Raw genomic sequence first — 24,573 nt, 5'->3', positions numbered from 1 at the left:
GTTCGTTTTGTTGGCCACCTCTTGGTAATAAATATTGGTTTTTGTTAAGCTTTTAACGGTGTCATGGTTTTCAAGCTTCAGTATGTCTTGAACCCCTCCCTAATACAGGTCCGGCTGAGCTGGTGTTCATTTCCCCATAGTAGCCCTCACAGTGCTGTGCTTTGCATTGATATCTAGAAGGGTGTTGATAAGACACCAGTGTTATCAATTTTTCCAACCTAAACAATTCTATGACCTCTGTGATAACATATTTATGAAACAGTAAAAAACACTGTACAGCAATTGTGAGAGAGGAGGAAGAAAAAAAAAGCATGAAAAGCAACCCTGCAGACACTAAGGTCAGTGAAGAAAGAGAGGGAGGAGCTGCTCCGGGCACTTTTTGGTGTGGAAAAGCCCATGATGAAGCACGTTGTCCCCCTGCAGACAGAGTAAAGGATTATGCCAGAAAAGATGTGGATATGCTCTGAAGGGAAGCTGCAGGTTGTGGAAAGCCCATGCTGGAGCATGCTTATCCTCAAGGGCTGAAGCATGTGGGAAGGACCAGTGCTGGATCAGTGAAAAGGTGTGAGGAGAAAGGAGCGACAAAGTGGTATGAATTGTCCATAACCCCCTACTCTCCATCCCCCCTGAGCTGCTGTGGTTTGGCTAGTATGGAGTTAATTTTCTTCATAGCAGTCCCTATGGTGCTGTGCTTAGAATTTGGGACCAAAACAGTGTTGATAACACACCCATATTCTTGTTATTGCTGAGCAGTGCTTACAAAGAGTCAAAGCCTTCTCTGTTTCTCATGCTGCCCCCTGGAGTGACTAGGCTGGAGGTAGATGGGAAGTTGAGAGGGGACACAGCTGAGACAACTGACCTCAACTGACCAAAGGGATATTCCAGACCATATGACATCATTCTCATCATATAAAGCTGGGGGCAGAAGGAAGAAGGAGGGGACATTTGGAGTGATGGTCTTTGTCTTCCCAAGTAATTGTTATGTGTGATAGAGACCTGCTCTCCTGGAGATGGCTGAACATCTGCCTGCCCATGGGGAAGCAGTGAATGAATTCCTTCTATTTGCTTTGCTTGTGTGACAGGCTTTTGCTTTCCCTATTAAACTGTCTTTATCTCAACCCATGAGTTTTCTAGCTTTTACCCTTCCAATTCTCTCCCCGATCTCACTGGTGGGGGAGTGAGTGGGCAGCTGTGTGGGGCTTAGCTGCCTACTGGGGTAAAACCACAACAACTGGCAAGAAATTACATGAATGTTCCCTAAGTCAAGTCTGTTTTGCCCATGACAGCAACTGGTAAGTGGGGTGGGTTGACCTTGGCTGGCCACCAGATGTCCATCAAGCTGCTCTATCATACCCCGTTCCTCAAAAGAACAAGGGGAGAAAATAATATGAAAAGCTTGTGGGTCCAGAAAAGGACAGGGAGATCACTCACCAATTACAATTATGGGCAAACCACATTCCACTTGGGGATATTCTTTTAATTTATTACTAGTTAAATAGAATATGATAATGAGAAATAATAATGATATGGTTTGAAGCTGGCTCCCTGCCAAGCCTTCAAACCCTACCACAAGAGTTCCCCCCCCCCCAAACCTCAGGGAGAAGAGGGAGAAAAACAACCGAGAAAACCCGAAACGAGAGACAGCTAAAGTGATATATATAAATATATTTACACCTATGTTACACTTATATACAATTAAAATATATACAATTTCCCAAGGGAAAGGGGAAGGGAAAAGGAACGAAACCAAAATAAAAAATATATATATATATCCCGATTAGTGGCCCGAGATAGGGCCCCTAATTTTCCCAAGGAAAATATCTCACACTTTCCTTGGGACAACGGAGAGTCGCTCTGGACCGATCACCGGCAACCTCCACCTCCCAAGGTTGACAAGGCCTAACCAGGCCTCACTCCCCAACACGGCAGACCCGACAGCAGGGAACCTGCACCTCCAAGCCGCCAGAAGGAAAGAGAGTGAAGGCCCCTCCTCCTTTCTTCTTATAATCTGGCTTACGTAAAAATCGTAGGGAATACTGGGTAAATCTGGACCCTTCCTTGATTACAAACTGGTCACCAAGGAAGGCCTAGCCCAAACCACCACAAATAACAAATCTAAAAACACCTTCCCCCACCCCTCCCTTCTTCCCAGGCTCAACTTCACTTCCAACTCGTTTACCTCCCCCGCTGCCCCAAACAGGGCAGGAGAATAGGGTACCACTGAGGAGGTAGCCTTGTCAGTGTCCTCTGTGTGTATCTGATACATGCTGAGCTTTGTTATTGGTTGAACTTGCAAATAGGAAAGTGGCAACTGTGTCCCTCAGCCTGGGCAGAGACCCCAAGTCCCTGGACTGGGCTTCAGCAACCAGGCAGGCAGGAGTCCTGGGCAACAGCTGCTGGAGCAGGCAACCATTCCTAACATCCCTTAACAATCAACACTGCATGTGTAGGGCATTCTGAAGACAGAATATTGTTTAGAACTACACGATATATAAACTGACCGTATTCTATATTAACCTAGGCCTGAAAGTGTGGCTATACCACAGGGCAGAATAGTAACATATTAGCTAACGTTAAACAGGTTAGATCAGGCATTAAAAACAAGACAAGTGTAATAGTATAAAATTTTGTTCATACTCTTCATTCCAATATAGAATCATAGAATGGTTTGTGTTGGAAGGGATCTTAAAGATCATCTAGTTCCAACCCCCTGACGTGGGTAAGGACACCTTCCACTAGACCAGGTTGCTCAGAGCTCCATCCAACCTGGCCTTGAACACTTCCAGGGATGGGGAATCCACAACTTCCCTGGGTAACCTGTTTCAGTGCCTTACCACCCTCACAATAAAGAATTTCTTCCTAACATCTAATCTAAACCTGCCCTCTTTCAGTTTGAAGCCATTACCTCTTGTCCTATCACTACATGATATGCAGGCTTATGTCATCAATGAACAGCATATGAATTAGACTGACTTTGAATCTATGAAAAAGAACATCCGAAGAAAACTATGTTCCTAATCAGTACATAGTGGTCTGCCAGAAAGCTTTTTGTGATGAACATTAACTGGTCTGAGAACAGTTCTTCATCCTTTTTACAGAGATCTTAAGATGTGTGTCCTGCGTGTGTGTGTCTGTTGGATAGATGCTCAACTTTGTTATTGGTTAAACCTGCATGCAGGAAAGCAGCAGCCTTGTCTTGCAGCCTGGGCAAGAGACCCTGGGTCCCCAGGCACACGGGGCTGGGCTCCAGACAGAAGGAAGACGGGCTGGTGATACTCTAGGAGGCAACTGTTTCTAAAATCCCTTACCACCTATTTACAAAAATTAACTGCAGCTTCAAGATTTGAGTCCCCAGTGGATACTTTAATCTAGCAGAATAAATGTTTCTAGGCTTTACTGATATCTGCTGAAACTGGAAATTATCAAGTGCATTGCACAAGATCTCTTCAGATAAATCCACAGAATAGCAATGGTAGGATGCTCTGTCAGCAAGACAAGAACTACAGTCAACATTTCTCAACAAAACATTCATGAGGTAAGAATTACAGAGTTGATATATTAAGAGCCCATCTGGTCTAATATTAAGGTGGAATTTAGAGAAGAAGACATCATATTCTGAGGCATGTTTTGGATTTGCTCCTCTTCCTCCCACTTCCTTAAAACCAGAAAAGAAGGAAAAGCATGACATACTCTGAACTTCTTACAGCATTTTGCAATTTCAGTCTTTAAAATGGGTATAGAACATGTTAACATTCTTACCATGAGATTCCAGTCCAGCTCCTTGTGCCAGGCCATTATCATAAGACTAAAGAAAAAATCCACAAACCAGTTACTTTAGAAGCAAATCACTTTTACAGACATTATAATTTATCAATTTCTTAGAAAAATTATTATCAGACCATTCCACCATTTTGATCTAGTTAAATTCTGAACCTATGTCTCAAAAAGCTCTTGGCACAAATCAATGTTGTTTCAATACAGGCAGTTTTTATGACTTTTTTAGATCCTTACTGTACTGTAAGGGGATGTAATGGACTGGGAACATTTAATAAACTTGACTTGATCTCAATAATTAGTTTTTCCATTGATTCTGTATATGATTTTAAAAAGCAAGTCTAGAGCTCATTGAAATTTTAAGATCTTAGTGGCACAATGTTTTACTTATGCATTTTTTAAAGTTATAGGAACTTCAGGTCTCATTTTTGAAAACTTGCTTTCAAATTTAAATTGAATTTCAATGAAAAAAGATCAGATTTAATTTAAATTGCAGCAAACATATACAATCAATACGATTACTTTGCTAATACAAACATTACAATGAAAATATAAATACAAAAAGGAATGTTCTTTTCATTTTCAACTCATTGAAGTAGGAATAGAAAATAAAATTACTGTAATATTTCTATTTGGATGGATAGATTTTTAGTCATAGTAAAGAACTATTAACTTGAAAATGCATTGAGAAATAACACTTTGGGAATACTCACCATACTTCTTCTAATGTAGTCTACTGCTTTTTTTGTATCCATGCCCGACCAGTTATCAAGCATGTAGCAGATGCAGGAAGCACAGTACACAAACCTCATATCATTCTCGCTACCTTCCAGCACAGCACAGAAACTGAAAGGAAAGTTTCTTTCATTATAGATTTTATAGCCCATTACATTAGAAAGTATAAAAAGCATTTTAGGAATTGCATTTTTTTTTACTTTCAAAATGAGTTGGCTACTTCTATTTATAGCATTTACATGAATATAACCTAAACCTACATTAGATTTTCTTTTCAGAAGATGTGATTCTAACCAAGCTAAGGAAAATTAATAGAACTATTAACATTTAGGGGCTTGAATAACCTTATTTCCAGTAATGTCATGACACTGATCTTTATCCAAATGTTAATGTTTACATTCTTTCACATGTCACAGTATGCATTGATATGTTACCATTGTAGAATCTACTTAGCAGAATTCTTTTCCTCCCTAGAAATCTTCATAGCTCACATGGCTTTCCTGACCAACTTTAGGAACAAATTCCCATGTATGTATAAATATAATTATTATTACAATTTCTAATATAAATGGTGAAAATTACTTGCAATCCATTTTTTTTTCTAGTGGTTAGATTAAAGTTGTTATATTTAGGTTATCTAGATACAATGCAGTGTTCTCTCAGGACCTTTACAAAGATGACTGATGCTGTGATTTGCTTCCTGATAAGCCTCTATTTGGTTCGAAAAGCTAGTTAGAATATTTTTATATAGGACAGTCTTTCAAGCACTGTATCTTATCTAGGGGCTTTGAATTATATTAAGCCAAAGTAAACTAGAAATGCAAATACACACATTTATTCATGACATTTAAAAAGAGACAATATAATTATAAATTTTTTAGTTAATAAAAGATTTGGGTGAAGAAATAAAAACTAAGTCTAATATACTGGGGTAACACCAGAAAAGTTTCTCTTTCCCTCAACCAGCTCGCTTGCTGTTTCCATCTGGACAAGATGTTAGGTCAGGTTCTGGCCTTTGTGCATCCTTCTTCTTTGGTGCAGTAAAAATTGTTTTAATAGGTATGAAAATGTCTGTTGTACTAGAAGCTGACTTCTGCCCAAGTAGCAATTCTACCCTAGAGAGGTGCAAAGCACTCTCTTTTCCCTTTGATGGATAGCTGGCACTCTTAAGCAGGGAATATAAAATACAAGGTCAAGTATAAGAGGTATCATTCTGTATGTTAAAACCATACATGATACAAACATGTAGAACAGATTAACTGTGTGCAGTTTATTATTGTAATCAGGAACAATGACAAGCAACCACTTCAAGATGCTGGCAGGTTTGGAGCAATTCATTCCTAACTCCTTCCTCTTGAATAAACTTTAACAACAAAAATGGTACAACATATAATGGGAATGCATAAAGATGTAGCAGAAGCACCCCACATGCTAGAAGATGCTGCAAACACAAGCAGACCAACAAATTCACGTATACATACATTAGAATTTAGCTCATTAAAGTCAGTTTGTTGCTACAAGTAACATAAAATGGTAGATCATCTAGTTCAAATTCGCCACTTACATTTAGAACATTCTAGAGGGGGGAGGTGTTTGGTTTTGGTGGTGGCTTTTTTTTTTTAAACCTACACATGTAACACTGCATTTTAATAGTTATGCTCCATTAAAAAATAAGTTTTAATTTTAGGAGACTTTTAGGCAATACAAAGCCATTTGACCAAAACAAAGGCTTTCGTAGCTAGTAAATGGGGACAACAATTTCATTATGAAGTGAAACATAATTTCTTCAGAAATAAGATTTCTATAGTTATACATTTCTTAAAGTACTCTTTAAAAAAATATATTCAGTAAAATCTAAGTACACAGACAGATCATGTAACCTAGCAGAAGTTTTCATTAGCTACCAGCTCAAGCCTACATAAAAACCAAACAGAAGAGTATATACCATTTTTAAAAAAAATGCATGCAAAAAGGATGAATCACATGATGTATTTTAATAATATTATATTCCTATTATAAGTTATAGGTTAATTAATTCTGTATATTAATGGACTGAATCTCTCAAAATTAAATAAAGCTCGTCCTCCCACAAAGCAGAGCAAACATCATCTTAATAGTGCTTCACCAGGGCCTTGCAAAAACAGAGAATACAGAGAAAACCTCGCTATCTAAAAGATATAAGAAAAAAACAATCGAAAAACAACTACCCCCAAGACACAAGCCAAACCATTAACTTTCCAATAGCATGTTTCTACAGCTGTAAGCAAACATCCATCATTCTCAAGTAGGAAAGCAACTCTGAACTAAGTGCTTTTTAGTCCTGTAAACTAGTATGTTGTTGTATTGCTTATGCCCACAAAAATATTTTCAGATAGAAAGAAAATATTATAAAAGTGTGTATCATGTTTAATTCTACATTTGGGTTTTCTATTAAATCTTCCAGAGAGTTGTAAGATATTTTATATCTTTTACCTTCCATCCTCCAGCTGGAGAGCTCTCAGTCCTGCCAGTAAAGCGTCTTTATTTACTCGACTTAAATCATCTCCAAGAATAACCAGACATGAGAGACCCGTGTAAGTCATTGCTATGTGCCCACTATCATAGGGATGAAACATACCAGGACCCTTAAGGGGAAAAAAAAGAAAGAAAAAACTCCACATCATAAGAGATTGTATTACAATCATGTAGTCATTTTTTAATAATAAAGAGGTAAACAAAGTTCATTTCCCTTCACTAATTATGGTTAGACTGAAATCATCCCACTCAACTTTTCTGGATGAAACTAAATTACTAGACAGTTCTGCTACCCTCATAAACAGTCCATCAGTAGGAAGCTTTGGAACAGAACTATGCCAACACTGATATTCATGCAAGAGTTAAGCAAAAAGAATCAAATGTGCTGAACCATATTTAAGTTTATCCTGACCCACTACTGGACATTAGTTCCCTGGAAGATGGAGGAACTCTCTGTTAAATAGCCATACCTCTACAGGTTACTTCCACAAAGATATCATAATCTAATGATGGACAAGTAGAAAGTAGTGTGAGATAATGTGCTAGTTTTGACTGGGGGGAATCTTCTTCACAGTGGCTGGTATGGGGCAGTGTTTTGGAGTTCTGACGAAAATAGTGTTGATAACATAGGGGTGTTTTCATGATTGCTGAGCAGGGCTTACACAAAGCCAGGGCCTTTTCTGCTTCTCGTACCACCCCACCAGTGACTAGGCTGGAGGTGCATGGGAAGTTGAGAGGGGACATAGCTGGGACAGCTGACCCCAACTGACCCAAGGGGTATTCCAGACTGTAAGTATAGAAGAAACTTTCCAGAAGATTTAATTCCAGTCCCTCAAAAAAGCTTTCCTGATACAGGCCAGGATGTCCTTAGCCTTTTTGGCCACCTGGGAACACTGCTGGTTCATGTTCAGCCTGCTGTCAATCAGTATCCCCAGGGTCCCTTTCTGCCTGGCTGCTCTCCAGCCACTCTATGCCCAGTCTGTAGTGCTGGAGGGGGTTGTTGTGGCCAAAATGCAGGACCTGGCACTTGGTCTTGTTGAACCTCATCCTGTTGGATTCAGCCCATCCTGTCCAGGTCCCTCTGCAGAGCCCTCCTACTCTCCATCAGATCAACATTCCCCCTCAACTTGGCATCATCTGCAAATTTGCTAATGGTAGACTCGATCCCCTCATCCAGATCATCAATAAAAATATTAAACAGGACTGGGGCCAAAAATGATCCCTGGGGGAACCCCACTAGTGACTGGCCACCAACTGGATACACCACCATTCCCCACTACTCTCTGAGCCCAGCCATCCAGCCAGTTCTTAACCCAGCAGAGACTGCCCCTGTCCAAGTGTAGTGGGTTGATGCTGACTGGATGTGGATGCCAGGTACCCACTAAAGCCACTCTCTCACTCTGCCTCTGCAAGTGGACAGAGGAGAGAAAAATAACACCTAAGGATTCATGAGTTAACAGCTGGGAGAGGTCACTTACTGATAACCTTCACAAGCAAAACAGACTCAAGTGGGGATATTACTTAAAATTATTACTAACAGGATAAGAGCCAAAGAGTGAGAAATAAAACAGTCTTAAAAACACTTTCCCCCCACCTCTCCTTCCTTCCATGTTTTCCCTCCTCCACCCCAGCAGTGCAGGGGGATGGGGAATGCGGATTATGGTCAGTTGTTGTTTCTACCACTGCTCAGGGAGAGGAGTCCTCCCCCTGCTTCCTGTGGGGTCCCTCCCACGGGACACAGTCCTTCACAAACCTCTCTGATGTGAGTCCATCCCAAGGGCAACAGTTCTTCATGAAACTGTTGTCCTGTGGGTCACTTCTCCATGGGATGCAGTCCTTCACAAATGAGCTGCTCCACCGTGGGTCCCCCACAGGGACCACAAGTCCTGCCCCAGAGAAACCTGCTCCAGTGTGGGCTTCCCTCTCCGCGGGTTGCAGGTCCCCGGCAGGACCCTGAACCATCTTGCGCCTGCCACGGGGTCACAGCCTCCTTAATGCATCCACCTGCTCCAGCATGGGCTCCTCCATGGGCTGCAGGTGGGTTTCTGCACCCCGATGGTCCTCCATGGGCTGCAGGGGGACAGCCTGCTCCACCATGGTCTTCACCATGGGTTGCAGGGGCCTCAGCTCCGGCTCCTGGAGCACCTCCTCCCCCTCCTTCTGCACTGACCTTGGTGTCTACTTTGTCATTCCCATGTTCTCACTCCGCTCTTCCCTGGATGGAATTCTTTCTGTGCAATACCTTTCTGTTTTTAAATATGTTATCCTGGAGGCGTTACTATCATTCCTGATTGGCTTGGCCTTGGCCAGCAGCAGGAAGTCTGTCCTGGAGCCGGCTGGCATTGGCTCCACCGGACAGAGGAAGCTTCTAGCAACTTCTAAAAGAAGCCACCCCTGTAGCCCTCCCCCGCTACTAAAACCCAGCCACAGAAGCCCACTACACCAAGCCATGGGCTGCCAGCTTTTCCAGGAGTATGCTATGGGAGATGGTGTCAAAGGCTTTGCTGAAGTCCAGGAAGACACATCCGCAGCTTTCCCCTCAGCCACTAGGTGGGTCATCTGGTCATAAAAGGAGATCAGGTTGGTCAAGCAGGACCTGACCCTTCTAAATCCATGCTGGCTGGGTCTGATCCACCGGCCATCCTGTAGGGGCCTTGTGATCGCGCTCAAGATGATCTGTTCCATAACCTTGCTGGGCACCGAGGTCAGGCTGACAGGCCTGTAGTTTCCTGGATCCTCTTTACGGCCCTTCTTATGGATGGGCACCACACTGGCCAACTTCCAGTCATCTGGGACCTCCCCAGTGAGCCAGGACTGATGATAAATGATGGAGAGCAGCTTGGCAAGCTCTTCCGCCAGCCCCCTCATCACCCTAGGATGGATCCCATCTGGTCCCATAGACTTGTGAGTGTCTAAGTGGCTCAGCAGGTCACTAACTGCTTCCTCCTGCATTACAGGGGGGGTTATTCTGCTCCCTGTCCCTGTCTACTAGCTCAGGAGGCTAATTATCCTGAGGACAACCTGTCTTATTGTTGAAAACTGCGGCAAAGAAGGTGTTAAGTACCTCAGCCTTTTCCTCATCTTTGGTAACTATATTCCCAGCCGCATCCAATAAAGAATGGAGGTTTTCTTTGCCCCTCCTTTTGCTATTAATGTATTTATAAAAACACTTTTTATTATCCTTTACAGAAGTGGCCAGATTAAGTTCAAATTGAGGTTTTGCCTTTCTAATTTTCTTTCTGCAGGACCTAACGACATCCTTAAAGACTTCCTGAGTTGCCTGTCCCTTTTTCCAAAGGTGATACACCCTCTTTTTTTTCCCTGAGTTCCTGCAAAAGCTCCCTGCCCAGCCAGGCCAGTCATCTTCTCTGCCGGCTCATCTTTCGGCACATGGCGACAGCCTGCTCCTGTGCCTTCAAGATTTCTTTCTTGAAGTATGTCCATCCTTCCTGGACCCCTTTGTTTTTAAGGGCTGTTTCCCAAGGTACCCTCTGAATCAGCATCCTGAATAGGCCAAAGTCTGCCCTCCGGAAGTCCAGGGTAGAGGTTTTGTTGATGCCCCTCCTCGTTTCACCGAGTATTGAAAACTCTATCATTTTATAGTCACTGTACCCCAGACGGTCTCCGACCATGACATCTGCCACCAGGCCTTCTCTGTTCATAAACAGCAGATCTAGCAGGGCCCCACCCCTGGTAGGCTCGCTCACCAGCTGCAACAAGCAGCTATCCCCCACACACTCCAAGAACCTCCTAGACTGCCTCTTCTCTGCTGTGTTGAGTTCCCAGCAGACATCTGGCGGGATAAAGTCTCCCACAAGAACAAGGGCTGGCGATCTTGAAACATCCGCCAGATGCTTATAGAATAATTCATCCACCTCTTTATCCTGATTGGGTGCTCTATAACAGACTCCCACCTGGATATCTGCCTTGTTGGCCTTCCCCACTGATTCTCACCCATAGGCACTCAACCTTATCATCATCCATCCATTATAGTACTCCAGTCACGTGAGTCATCCCACCATGCTTCCGTGATGGTGACTATGTTGTAGCTTTCCTGCTGCACAATGGCTTCCAGCTCCTCCTGTTTGTTGCCCATACTTGCGTGCATTGGTGTAGATGCACTTCAGGTGGGATATTGATTTCACCCACACCACTGGCCTGCCGCCCCCAGGCTCATCTCTAGCGAGCCTGGTCTTATCCCCTTCCCCCTTCGAACCTAGTTTAAATCCCTCTGAGTCAGCCCCGCCAACTCACAGGCTAGAATTCTTTCCTCCCTTTTAGACAGGCGAATCCCATTTGTCTCCAGCAGACCTGGTGCTGTATAAACCGCCCCATGATCAAAAAAGCCAAAATTCCACCGATGGCACCAGTCTTTAAGCTGCTTGTTGATCAGGTGGGTTCTCCTGTTCCTTACAGCATTCTTCACTGATGAGTGGTGTCCCTCAAGGGTTGGTACTGGGGCCGATACTATTCAATACCTTTGTGGACGATATTTGCTGATGATACTAAGCTGTGTGGTGTGGTCGACACGCTGGAGGGAAGGAGTGGCATCCAGAGGTACCTTGACACCCTTGACAGGTGGGCCTGTGCAAACCTCATGAAGTTCAGCAAAGTGCAAGGTCCTACACCTGGGTTGGGGCAATCCCAGACGCACCTACAGGTTGGGTGCAGAAGTGATTGAGAACAGCCCTGTGGAGAAGGACTTGGGGGTGATGGTTGGTGAAAAACTCAACATGAGCTGGCGTGTGCACTCGCAGCCCATAAAGCCAATGGAATCCTGGCCTGCATCCAAAGGAGCATGGCCAGCAGGTTGAGGGAGGTGATTCTCCCCCTCTATTCTGCTCTTGTGAGGCCTCACTTGGAGTACTGCGTACAGTTCTGGTGCCCCCAACAGAAGAAGGACATGGAACTGTTGGAGCAAGTTCAGAGGAGGCCACAAAGCTGATAAGAGGACTGGAGTACCTCCCCTACAAACACAGGCTGAGAAAGTTAGGGCTGTTCTGCCTGGAGAAGAGAAGGTTGCCTGGAGACCTCATAGCAACCTTCCAGTATCTGAAGGGGTCCACAGGGAAGCCGGAGAGGTACTCTTTTTCAGGAACTGTAGGGAACTGTAGTGATAGGACGAGGAGTAATGGGGACAAATTGAAATAGGGGAAATTTAGGTTAGATACTAGAAATTCTTTACTGTGAGGGTGGTGAGACACTGGCATGGGTTGCCCAGGGAGGTTGTGGATGCCTCAACCCTGGCAGTGTTCAAGGCCAGGTTGGATAAGGCCTTGAGCAACCTGGCCTAGTGGGAGATGTCCCTGCCCATGGCAGGCAGGGTTGGGACAAGATGATCTTTAAGGCCCATTCCAACCCCTTAACATTCTATGATTCTATGATTCTTCCCTGCTAACAAAGGGATTGAGGAAAACACCACTTGTGCTCCTGTCCCTTCCACCAGTTGTCCCAGTGCCCTGAAGTCCTTTTTGATTGCCCTAGGACTTCTCTCCTCAACCTCGTCACTGCCGACCTGGACAACCAGCAGCGGGTAATAATCAGAGGGCCAAATCAGTCCAGGGAATCTTCTGGTAATATCTCTTACCCAAGCCCCAGGGAGGCAGCAGACTTTCCTGTGGGATGAGTCCAGTCAGCATATGGGGCCCTCAGTTCCCCTCAGAAGGGAGTGCCCTGCAACAGTTACCCTTCTTTCTTTCTTAACATCGGTAGTTGTCATGCATGGGGTTGACTGACTTGCTCTGGGCAAACTCCTAGACCTTTGTCTCCACTATCATTTGTCTGACCGTCATAACTATTCTGTAAGGGCACCTGGGAAGGCTAGGAAAGCCAGGAGGGGATTCTCATGCTGCCCTAAGCAGGGACCTGTCTCCATTCCCCCCCCATCTTTTAGGTCCCCTCCTTCTGCCTGATGGCGAGAGGATCAGGGCTCCTCTGACTCTTGCTGCATTTCTCTCAGGGATGGAAGGGTGTGACTCCACCGGTCTATTGGTCTATTTCTCTTTCGCACTCCCTGATAGTCCTCAGCCTCTCCACTTCCTCTTTAAGCTCTGCCACCGGGTCTCTTTGCTCTCTCTGGGTTTCTCTGATTCTGGGAACCCCCTGCCTAGGTCTTTTGGGTGTTTTGCCCCAGAGCTTACCATAAGTTACTTTGTCATCACTTAATTCTAAAACTTGTCTTTATTATTATTATTAGAAATAAAGGGTTTGAGTACAGAAAGCCAAAAACGTATGCTGTGCAGAAAACATTTCTACATGGGGCAGAAATATCATTTAAGACAAAAATATTATTTAAGCATGATCTGATGGCTGCAAAATTGTCCTTTTAAAGTGTAAGCTTAACACTTCAAGGCTTATATCTGTTATAGATCAGATATGTGTAACCCAAAATCAGACTTTGGACAATAAACCACTACTTTGAGCAAAACCACTACTTTTTAAGAAATACAAAAAAAATATATAGTTCAGCTACAGTAAATTAATTTTTGAAACCTTGCATATAATATGCTTCAATTTTCATAAATCCTAAGTTTGACAATCTTTGACTGCAAATATTTAAAGGCATTTTCACACTGTTACCCAGTCAAGCTACTTCCAAAGAGGCTCAAACACCATGCCAATTTCAGTACTAGGAACTGCTGTAAACTAGGCCCAAAAACACAAGACTGTACATACAAAACAATATACCTGACCTATACTGAAAAATACATACATCAGATAAATTAATGTAGAAAATGGTTTTATGTATAATTAGGTTTCACTTTAATCAAAGCTGATTCTCTGTGCTAACTGTACCAGCAGCATTAAGAAACTGACTGTACACAGAGTACTGGAATTCACATATACAATGGGCAAAAACATTCAGACAGCACTGAACAGAGTGCACTCCTCATACAGCCATCTACATACTACATTTTACTTCATATGCTATCTTGCCTCACAGAAAATTAACAGACGTATTCTAAACCTAACAAAGACAGTTATCAGCACTTTATCTGGCATGAAACTAAAAAATTTCAACACGGAGAGAGAACAGCCCTTTTTAACACAACCCCCAAGTCTGGCATCACTCTTGCTGTACCTTTTCTTCATGCCTTCTACAACAACTGTAGTTACTGCATGTGTGTACTGGGTCTGGCTGGGAGGAAGTTAATTTTCTTCATAGCAGCCTGTATGGTGCTGCGCTTTGAATTTGGGACCAAAACAGTGTTGATATTTCAGTTATTGCTGAGCAGGGCTTACACAGAATCAAGGCCTTTTCTGCTCGTCACACCGCCGAGTGGGCTTGGGGTGCATGGGAAGCTGGGAGGGGACACAGCTGGGACAGCTGACCCCAACAGACCAAAGGGATATTCCAGACCATATGACATCACGCTCAGCAATAGAAGCTGGGGGAAGAAAAAGGAAGGGATGACGTTTGGAGTTATGGCTCCTGTCTTCCCAAGTCACTGTTACGCATGATGGAGCCCTGCTTTCCTAGGGATGGCTGAACACCCGCCTGCCCATGGGAAGCAGTGAATTAATTCCTTGTTTTGATTTGCTTGTACACACAGTTTTTGCTTTTCATATTAAACTGTCTTTATCTCAACCCACGAGTTTTCGCATTTTTGCCTTTCTGATTCTCTTCCCCATCCCACTGAGAAAGAATGAGCAGCTGTGTAGGGCTTAGTTGCCTACCAAGGTTAACCCAAAATGACATGCATTAATTTCAAAAGCCAAGCATCAAAGTTTGACAGCTGAAATTTATATTTTAATTGACCTAATGAAAGCTTACCTAACAGATATCCTGGGTCTTAAAGTCCCCTCCAAGATAAGACACTTCTAATGACAGATTCAGAACTCTTGACCTTCAGCCAAGTAAAACACTATAGTTTCTCAGAATTCAAAAACCTTTTCAAGTGACTGATTTGAGAAGCTGAATAATCATGCTACAAAGAGCATCACGAAATACCACAATCTGAAAGATTTTAGAGACCAGGAGACTTTAATTCTCCTGCCAAACCTCATAGCATGACTGACAGTGTATGAGACTTTACAGACCAGATTGCCGAAAAATCTACTGTCGCGGCTGTTGCATGCAGCAACTACAGATAAAAATAATCATGAGGGCTTTGGACCACTAATTTCATTAAAGAAGATTGCACTGGATCTGGCTGGGATGGACTTAACTTTCTTCATAGCAAGTATGGTGCTGCGTTTTGGGTTTGTGGCTAAAACAGGGTTGACAAAACACCAATGTTTTAGCTATTGCTGAACATTAAGGCTTTCTCTTTTTCCCCACTCTTTTTCCCTCCCCAGCAAGTAGTGTAAGAAGTTGTGAGGGAACACAGCCAGGGCAGCTGTTGTTATAGTTGTAACAACTCCCTCAGTGTTTGACAAGGGAGACAAGAATAAAAGGATGACGGCATTTCTTTCTGCAGCAATATCAGGTCAGGAGATTGCTGAACTCAGTGACCTTGAACTTGTCAAAAAGGCCAACTTTGTGTCCTCGAGGTCAAACTAGAGGTGACACTTTTGTGGTGCAATCACTTGTTAAGACTTTGTTAACAGAGACATATGTATATCTGCAGAACACTGATCTAAAAATCAGCATATTAGAATTCAAGAATCTCTGGGCAAGTAAAAATGCTATGACTTAAACAAATGCATAAATTTAGATGACCATGATTTTTATTCTAATTGAACATTCAAATTTGACTATGCCAACTGGCCAAAAATGGAGTCCTGAAGTAGCTTCAAACTGAGAGTTCCAATTTTAAAAAAACTTAGGTTTTTTTCAGTATTGCACAACCATTATATACAATTCAATAGACACAGATTATTTAATGTATCATGGCTACTATGACCACACATTAAATTTAAGCTCAGATAGGTCATTAATTTCAAAAGAGATACGAAAACAATTAGTATTATTATCAGCATTATTCAATGAGATTAAGGAAGATGTCACGTAAACTAGAGCCTCTGCTTTAGCTCAGTGGCAAATTGTGACAGCTTGGTAATGTAAAGCGTGGAATAGAAATGTCTAGGCTGGCAGAGACCTCTGGAGATCACCTGGTTCCATCTTCTGTTGAAAGCAAGGCCTTAAATTAGGTTACCCCAGGCCCCATTCAGCTGAGGCTTTAAGGGAGACTCCAACATTTCTCTGAGCAACATATTCCAGCAATTAACTGCTCTCATGGTAAAGATCATTTTTCTTATATCCAGACAGAATGTCTGAAAGAAACTCATCCCTGTTGCCTCTTGTCCTGTCACTGCATTCCTTTGTGAAGGGAGCACCTCCATCTTTCTCTTCAACTGCTTTTTAGGTAGGGGAAAACTGTGATTTAGATCTTCCCCAAGTCCTCTCTTCTCTAGGCTGAGGAAATCCGATTTCTTTAGCCTTTCTTCATATGTCAATTCATATGTCAACCCTCTTATCTTGGCGGCCCTCCTCTGCTAGACCCTCCAAGTTTTCATTACCTCTGTTGAACTGGGGGACCAAAACTGCCTGCAGTATTCCAGGTGTGACATAAGTACCAAATAGAGTGGGATAATCCCGTCCCTTGATCTTGTGACTATACAACCGAGGTCATGTTTTGCCTTTACTACTTCAAGTACCATAAATGTTAAGCTTGGATGATCAAATTATATTTTACTTGTAATCTGGTCTGGTATTGCAGTTTAGAGATTAGAAAGGATCTCCATTATTCACCACCTAAACAAACATAACTGTAGTGAAATAACAGGATTGGAAGGACCCTCCTAAAACTTTAACGAGGTATTGAAAAATGATGAAAGTACATGGAAAAAAAATGGTTATGGTCAGTCTTTATAAATATTTGTCAGGCACCTGTATATATATTTATTTAAAATTGAGGAGAAAATAGTCTGCTGTAAGATTCCAAGAAGGATTTAGCCTTCTTATCATCTTATCTTGTTTTAATTTGGATTATCTGCACCAGAATTATTAATGTTTTCTCCACTTCATATTATGTGGCCATGTTTAGCCCTCCTGGCTATGATATGATGTTAATAGATTTGTGTATCAAATTTATTAGAACTTTAATGCCTAAACAAAGCCAGTGTATAGCATGCTAAGACGACTTCTTTATGCCATTTAAAATAACAAAGTATACTGAAACAGGCTAAGGCTTAATAAATGAATGCATTACTTAAGATCAAAGTGTATAACTTTTTAAATATAAAGCAATATGTTACTTCACACACTGCTTTAACACTATATCCGCACTAATCTTCATAACTGAAGAAACACATGTTTTTTGCCAGGTGTCTGTATGTTCAACTGAAAGAAAGCGTCATTTAATAGGAGGACTTGATCAAAGTCATCTTCACATTTTTCACAAAGTGAAAAAAATGTGATGACTTTATTGGTTGAACAAAATATTGAATCCTTTATGCATCTCCAAGTTTTTATTAAATGCACAAGATAGTCAACAATTTAACTGTCAAGTTGCATCAGAAATAACTTATTAGCTTACATGGGGGCATTAAGAATCTGAAATTAATGCATTCTGAATCTATTATATGGACAAGTGTCCCTCTACTTTAAAGGGGCATATTTCACTGTTACCAGTAACATGTTCTAACGACTGTACTAGATAATGAAGACATAAACGTTTTCTGTTACATAACAGCATTCTGCATGCTGACTTTGAACTACAGACGATTTAAGTAATTTATTTTAAAATTGCTTTTCAGAGTGGATTAAAAGAATGAAGCACTGGACTAAAAATAGATTAGAAGGATTAAAAAGCATAGGTTGTTTTTTCATGCACTGACTAAACCTTTACATACACTTACACTTTTGTGAATTATCTGCTGGTGGAGAGTTTTCCAGAGAAAGCATTCATTTTGACCACCACTGTGCTGGCTGTTAAGACTATGGACACAGTGAGACCCTGTATCATGCCCACAACTGCTTCGCCTGTGCTACCACCTCAAGGGAAGCCGGAGCGGGCGGGCGGGCCAATGATTCTCCAGGAATGACTTCCTGTCAAGTACAACTGCCCCTGGGACTCGCCCCAACTCTCTGCGGCTGGCAGAGGACGCAGGGAAAAAAGGAAACGGGGTCTCTCTTGCCTTTCCACCATGGGGCCCGAGGGCGACGGGAACGCGCCGAAGCCCCATCAGCCCTGCCTGCCGAGCATACCTGCTGGTTTCCAGGAATGAGTACCGCTCAGGCAAGATCTGGAGACAACGCTGGAAAAAATACACATGCCGTTCTTTCAGGAAGTCCAGCCGCTCCACTTCCCCCAAGTTCAGCGCCAGCCGCGCTATCGCCATCTTACCCCCGCCTGTAGCTGGCACGTACAATCCTACGTCATATGCGGCTGCTGCGGGACACAAACAGGCACCAGTCCCACCCACTGGGTGTGAAGCTCTCTTGCGGACTGCTCCAGTATTGTCTGCCAGTTCTCCCCACAGACCTAGGCTAGACAGACGCACCTCCCTCAGTGGCTCAGCTCCCCCGTGGGGGCTCTCTGGGTCCACCTCACTCCGGAAGGACAGGGAGGGGAGAGAGTAACTGCTTACTTTGACAGCTGCCAGTCAGCTCAATACGTACCGGAGATACTATTAGGCAAAACGACCACGTATTGTTTTATTACAACTGGTGATATCCTGCAGGTAAATCCTGTAACTTTAACTAATTATTCGTATCTCGGGAAATAAGTCACTGTGTAGCAAACCGCATACAAGAGTTTTATCAACATTCATAAGGGGTAATAGGAGCAAATAAAATCAGGGTTACTATTTCTCATATACCAATCTGAAATTCAAGGAGAAATATAAAAAAAATTATCATGGTGAAAAACTTGTAATACAAACTGAAATATATGTCATGATGAAAACACCAATAGCATAACAAAAACCAGTTCAAATACAACACTCACAAAATACAAAGGTAATGTATGTCATTAGATCAAGCAAATTTTGTGAAAATTCCTTAAGTCGGCCACTTCATATACAAGGAAATCATTGTCCTGTAAAAATGATAGGCAGATGCCTATTTAAAAAACTGTTTATAAATATTTTTATAATGGTATGTGTCCATTGTTTTCCTTCAGTATAAGGGATATGTAAAAGTGGTTCTGAACATGTTGGTCCAATCTCTTTTCTGCATTCCTCACAGCTCATGATAGGCCTGCAAAACTCGGACAGGTCTCCGGCTACATGAATTTCAACCTTACAGCAAAACAGAAAAAAGAAATCTGTTCTTTTTGATCCATCACAGAAAGAATTGCATATGCTCATTGGACCTTTATCATTTACATAAGTGCAAAATGAAGAAAACTAACCTACGTAGTGCAAAGGAGACTTTGGCCCATGCTACCAAGAGGAAACACAGCAGAATCTTTTATTCTATGGAATTAAGAGGGGCAGCAACTGCTTGCTTTCATTACTTACATATCTACATACAGCAATCGAGTCTCAACTTTCTCTTTAGCATGAAGAATAATAGATTGTAAGGTGTTTTTCCCAAACTGTTTTCACACTGAAGTAAATAAAATCACCTCTATATTTAGAAGGAAATATGGGCTTGAATAAACCCATAGAATTTAGATAGGGAGGAAAAGCAACATCTTTGTCTAGAAAAAAGTTGCATACACTTTCTCAGGCACAGACAGATGATGTTATTCATAGTGAATCCAAAATAGATTTGAGTAAAACTAGACTGTTAAGGATTTAAAAAATATTTATAAGATTATATTACAGAAGGAAGCAGACAAATTTAACACAAATACATGCATGAATTGAGAGGTAATTTTGTACTTGCTCTTGAAATTGAATACTTTTCTCCTTTTCAGCATCCTCTCTCTTTTCAAACTTTTCAAGTTCCTCCTTTTCTTTCTTCTGCAAGGTATACCCTTTCAACACTACACACGGCATTGGTGGTGGCATTTCTGTTGCTTTTTCTCCTTCTCCTACTTTTAATCATGATTCTTGTCACATTGCGAATGCTATTGCTTTCTGTTTTCTCCACACTTCAGTTCCTGCTTGTGGTCTTATCCTTTCTTCTGCTTTTTGCTTCTGAGCTTCATCACAACAAAAAGACATTTTCTTGAGCATTTTTTCTGAATTCTCTTTCTCCTTCAAGATTTCTTCTTTTTCTTGATGTTCTGGGGATGCCCAGAGCTGGATGCAGTACTCCAGGTTTCTGTCTCACGAGAGCGGAACGGATATAGTGAAGCAGTTTAATTTTAATTTTGAAAATTCTATTTCCAGAGGAAGAGTATATTTACTAAGCAAATGAGAATTACACTAAGGAAATTCAGGCTTGAGTTTTTAAAACCATGGTTACAGAAATTTTATCCAAATGTCTTAACTACTATAAAGGTACTTGGATGTTCAATACATTTTCTAAGGCATCTGTAAATCTCAAAAGAAGAATGCCCTTTAAGTGGCACTTTTTCACACCGTGTCAACACAAAGTAACTGAAAATTCCTGCTTTCTCTAAATTCTGCTTTTCTATATACACACACATCCATATTGTCTGCAAAGCTTTGGTAGCCTACAAACGTATTAAAATAATCAGGTCTTTATTTTTATTGTGAATGCAGGTATTTCTTTTACACTATCATTCGCTGCAATAAAAACAATTACAGAAGTGTTATAAGCCCATATACTGTATGATCATGATACAAAATAACAGTTCTCCCAACAAACGGTATCAATCACTACAGTATCTAGACAATGTACAAATTTTAACTCCTCTTTCTTTTCCATGCAAACATTTCAACATGTGTGGGTATCATACCGTTTTTCCAAATACAGGATTTCAGCAACCCCAGAGATGTATACAACTTCATGGTCTGCCCTGCTAGCAAGCTCCAAAATATTTCAATAAAATTAAACACAGGAGATTCAGAATCAAGTATGAGATCATATAAACAAATTATCACAAGGCATACTCACAAAGGCTGAGATGAAGTTTCACGTGTAAACTTACTCTAGGGTTTGGGGAGTTTTCAAAAACCTAACAGATCTCTGTTCACCATACATGCTTTTTTCTTTTCTTTTTTTTTAATGTAAAACAAATATAACTTGTTCAAATTTGAAGTGCACTAGAATTCACTTTATCTCTTAGTCTGCTCTAGGCTTCATGGAATTATTTCAAGCTTGTCATATGTTCATCACATATTATGTTTTACCTACAAAATATACTTCACACGCTAATTCAACTAATATGCCTGGGCCCCAATAACAGTGTTTCTTTGAGGGGACATTATTTAGTAGAACTAGACATTTCAGACAAAAAAAAAAAAGGGTTTTTTTGCATATAAAGAGGTAAAAAAATTAAATGGAAAGTCATTAAATTTGTAGAAAATGGTCCTGTGACAATTTTATGCGACAAAGTAGAACTGAATTCTTTTTTTCTGAAAGGAAAAGATTACAAGAAGTTTTAAAGTTTTTGTAAGATTCTTGCTAGTGCTTCCAAAATTTGTATGGATGGGACAAAGTCTTGATACCGAAAAGTGGCAGAAACAAACTTCTTAACACCAATTTGTAGATGTTAAAAGGGATGTTCTTCTTTATTCAGTGCACTGGGTGTTCGGAGGATAGCTCCTCCAATCAAACGTGCCAAATGACAGATGGACAGGGCTTTATATTACACATACTCTTTGCACATTCATTTGGTATTCTCACTTAATACATATTCATTAGTTTGCTTTACATAGTCACACCCCTATTGGAAGTCCTTCTTTGGTCCTTCCAGATTCTTCTTTATCGTCTTGACCTCAGTTCTTGAGCAGGCACAGTGTCATTGTGTTTCACCACCAAAAACTGTAACGTTTGTTCTTTATTTATCTGGGTACACATTACTTAGTTTATATCCTGTTTGTTTGGGTTACATCCCTTATCTAATTCTCTAGGACTTCTCTAAGATTATATTGTTCCTTATTTGGGCATTCCGGGATACTGTGAGTAAAGTTTCTATTTCTCCTATCAGTCTTTTGTAAGTAAAATAAGACTCATCAATGGCTTCATTACACGTATGTACACCCTTGTATTGAACTAGATAACCATGAGCAGGGATTAGGTTTTTGAAGGGTTTGGTTTTTCAATATTTAAAGTATTTTTCAAAATTATCTAACAACATTCCTTTCCTTTACTATCGAAAAAATTATCATATGCACTTGAAGAAGGCCTTTTTTTTTCCTAAAGTAACTTTCAAAGATGAACCCTCCTCAGAAGCTCCCAACTGCTTTTTCTGGCATAGACCTTTGAATTATTGAAAGAAAAGAAGAAAAGAACCACTCCCCCCCAAAAAAACCCAAACGAAAAACCCACAAAAAACCACCAAAGCAAACAAACACAAGACCAAATAATAATAAAAAAGGCATCTTCGAGAATATTTAGAAACATAGTGTTGCAAAATGTGTAATATGTCAAAATTATCTTAAGTCAGGATGTTCTTTGATATTTGATCTTTGGATACTTTCAAGCATAATCAGCAACAAAGGGGACTTAATCAGTGGAACAGGTAGCATCCAGCATCCCATAGTCAGGGACATCCTGGAACTAACGAGCTCTAAGGATGAAGTAAATCAAGATGATGTATGTCAGTAGAACAGATAGTAGTTAGCATTTACTCAAATCCTTACTCAAGGACATTCTGGAACTAACAAACTTTATGGATGTAGTAAATCAAGATGTTGATGTATGTTTATGTATATGTTGCCAACTTGGCAAAAGACTCAAGGTCCATATATCCTATAGCTGAATTACCTTCATTATAATACTAAAAATCATGCCTACAGGTCAAAAAGACCCCTGCCCAGGTGAAGACCCTTCCCCTGAGCATGCGTAGAAGTTAGCTGGGATTACGTAACTTGTACAGAAATTACAAACCAATCATAATAGAGGGGCTGTACTTGGGAGGTTACTAACACTGAGCTTCTGTGTATAATGGCAGGGAAAATCCAGAGGAGTGTGCTTGATTTGTGGAATACCACCGAGCACCCAGGCTTGCCCAAATTTGAAATAAATAAATAATCAATGTGTCTCTTAAGTGTGGGTTTGTTGCACACCGGGTAACGAATATGATTTTTGTGGACAATAGTAAATTCCAACTGCAAAATTGTACTTTTGTCCTCTTCAGACTACAGAAGTGAATGTTTAAGGTAAAAATAATCTCATCTCCCCCAAATAAAATGTTTTCAAGTACAAAAGTACACTTCTTTTTCCCAAATAGAAATGAAATGCAAGAAAAATATCTGAACTACGAGACTGTTGTTGACTTTAAAGGTTCTTGACTTATGTTGGATATCAAGGGCATTTAAACATTACGTATATTTAATAGAAAAAAAAACCCCATTGTTAAACTGTGTCTTCTATGTAGGACAAAGTAATTCAGACATTGTGTAAAAGTCTACTCTGAATATATCAAAGATGCCATAGTCAAAGCAACTGATTTTTAATGGGCACCTTTGTGCTTGGTTAAAATAGGCTGCTTCTTAAGTTCTTTACTATGAATAAAGCTACTTTTAGTTAAATTGATCTGTTTCTGCTTCATAGACACTGCAGACCAAAGGAACAGCAGCAGCAAGTAATCAAATTGTCAGGCTAGTCATAAAAGCAAGCCAAAAAAAACCAAAAACATTGATCCTATCATCTCAAACCATGAGCTTCACGGGCCAAGGACACATAGGTAACCAAAATTAGGTTATTTTAAGACAGACAGCAGTTGCAACTCAAAAATGAGCAACAAGAAAGGTGTTAAACTGCCTATGGATTGTGAAACACTTAGACTAAACATTCGCAGGAAATAAATGTGACCCACTAAGGTTATGTCTACATTAAAGAGTAACAGTGCAACAGGAATCCATTTGGAGAGCAGAACAGTTAGTGCTGAAGTCCTGATGCCCACACTATGTGTATTTCAGAATTTGGATGAGTGCATTCAGGGTACACCTTTCGGTTTAGTTTCATTCAAAATTAATTCAACTTGTTTTTCTCTCTGTGGAGCAAGCACATTAAATTACCCTTATAAAAGCGCTCTTCTTATCTGAACTAAAACACTGATGCAGACATACTCTGAGAATCCAACTATGAGGATATGGACAGGTCCTGTTGTCTCCATACATTTCATCCTTTGTGATAATTACTGTTTTCAGGACACACAGGGACCAGATTGCTTTCAGCAATGGAGTAAAACAGTCCTGCTCTATGAAAGCTACCGTCATGGTCTTCACAACCCAAGTCTTCCTTAAAAGAATTAACACTAAAGATGCAAGGTGAGGGAAAGCTTTCAAATACTTACATCTGGTTCAGTGGCCTGATAATGTTCCATAACACATTACCCAGAACGACTGTTTAAACAATTCACAGCTGTCAACAGCTTTTGTTGACCACTCAGGAGAAGACTAAAAAGTTACCTAATGCTACAAAAATGTAGGCAAGATCTTTCCAAACACTAAAGAGAGCTATCATACTGCTACACAGGCAGAGTCAGACTTTCAAAAAGCTATTTTCTCACTTGGCATCTGTGGAGGTTTATATTACAGAAAGAGTGTCGCAAGGCATTCTGGGGATTGTAGTCCTTT

At 41.0% G+C, this 24,573-nt stretch overlaps 1 protein-coding gene across 1 annotated transcript in view; it reads right to left on the bottom strand.

The window, feature by feature from the left end:
- Positions 1-24,573, bottom strand: part of LOC135405120 (geranylgeranyl transferase type-1 subunit beta-like) — a 137,387-nt gene that overhangs the window by 15,290 nt on the left and 97,524 nt on the right. The window contains exons 4-6 of the mRNA XM_064639827.1: positions 6,982-7,133; positions 4,488-4,620; positions 3,760-3,805 (exon numbers count right to left, since the gene is read on the bottom strand). Coding sequence (XP_064495897.1) covers positions 3,760-3,805; positions 4,488-4,620; positions 6,982-7,133 — 331 coding nt within the window. The remainder of the gene's footprint in view (positions 1-3,759; positions 3,806-4,487; positions 4,621-6,981; positions 7,134-24,573) is intronic.

Source organism: Pseudopipra pipra, chromosome W, assembly GCF_036250125.1.
Source record: "Pseudopipra pipra isolate bDixPip1 chromosome W, bDixPip1.hap1, whole genome shotgun sequence".
NCBI classification, from domain to species: domain Eukaryota; kingdom Metazoa; phylum Chordata; class Aves; order Passeriformes; family Pipridae; genus Pseudopipra; species Pseudopipra pipra.
This window is presented reverse-complemented; position numbering and strand designations above follow the sequence as displayed.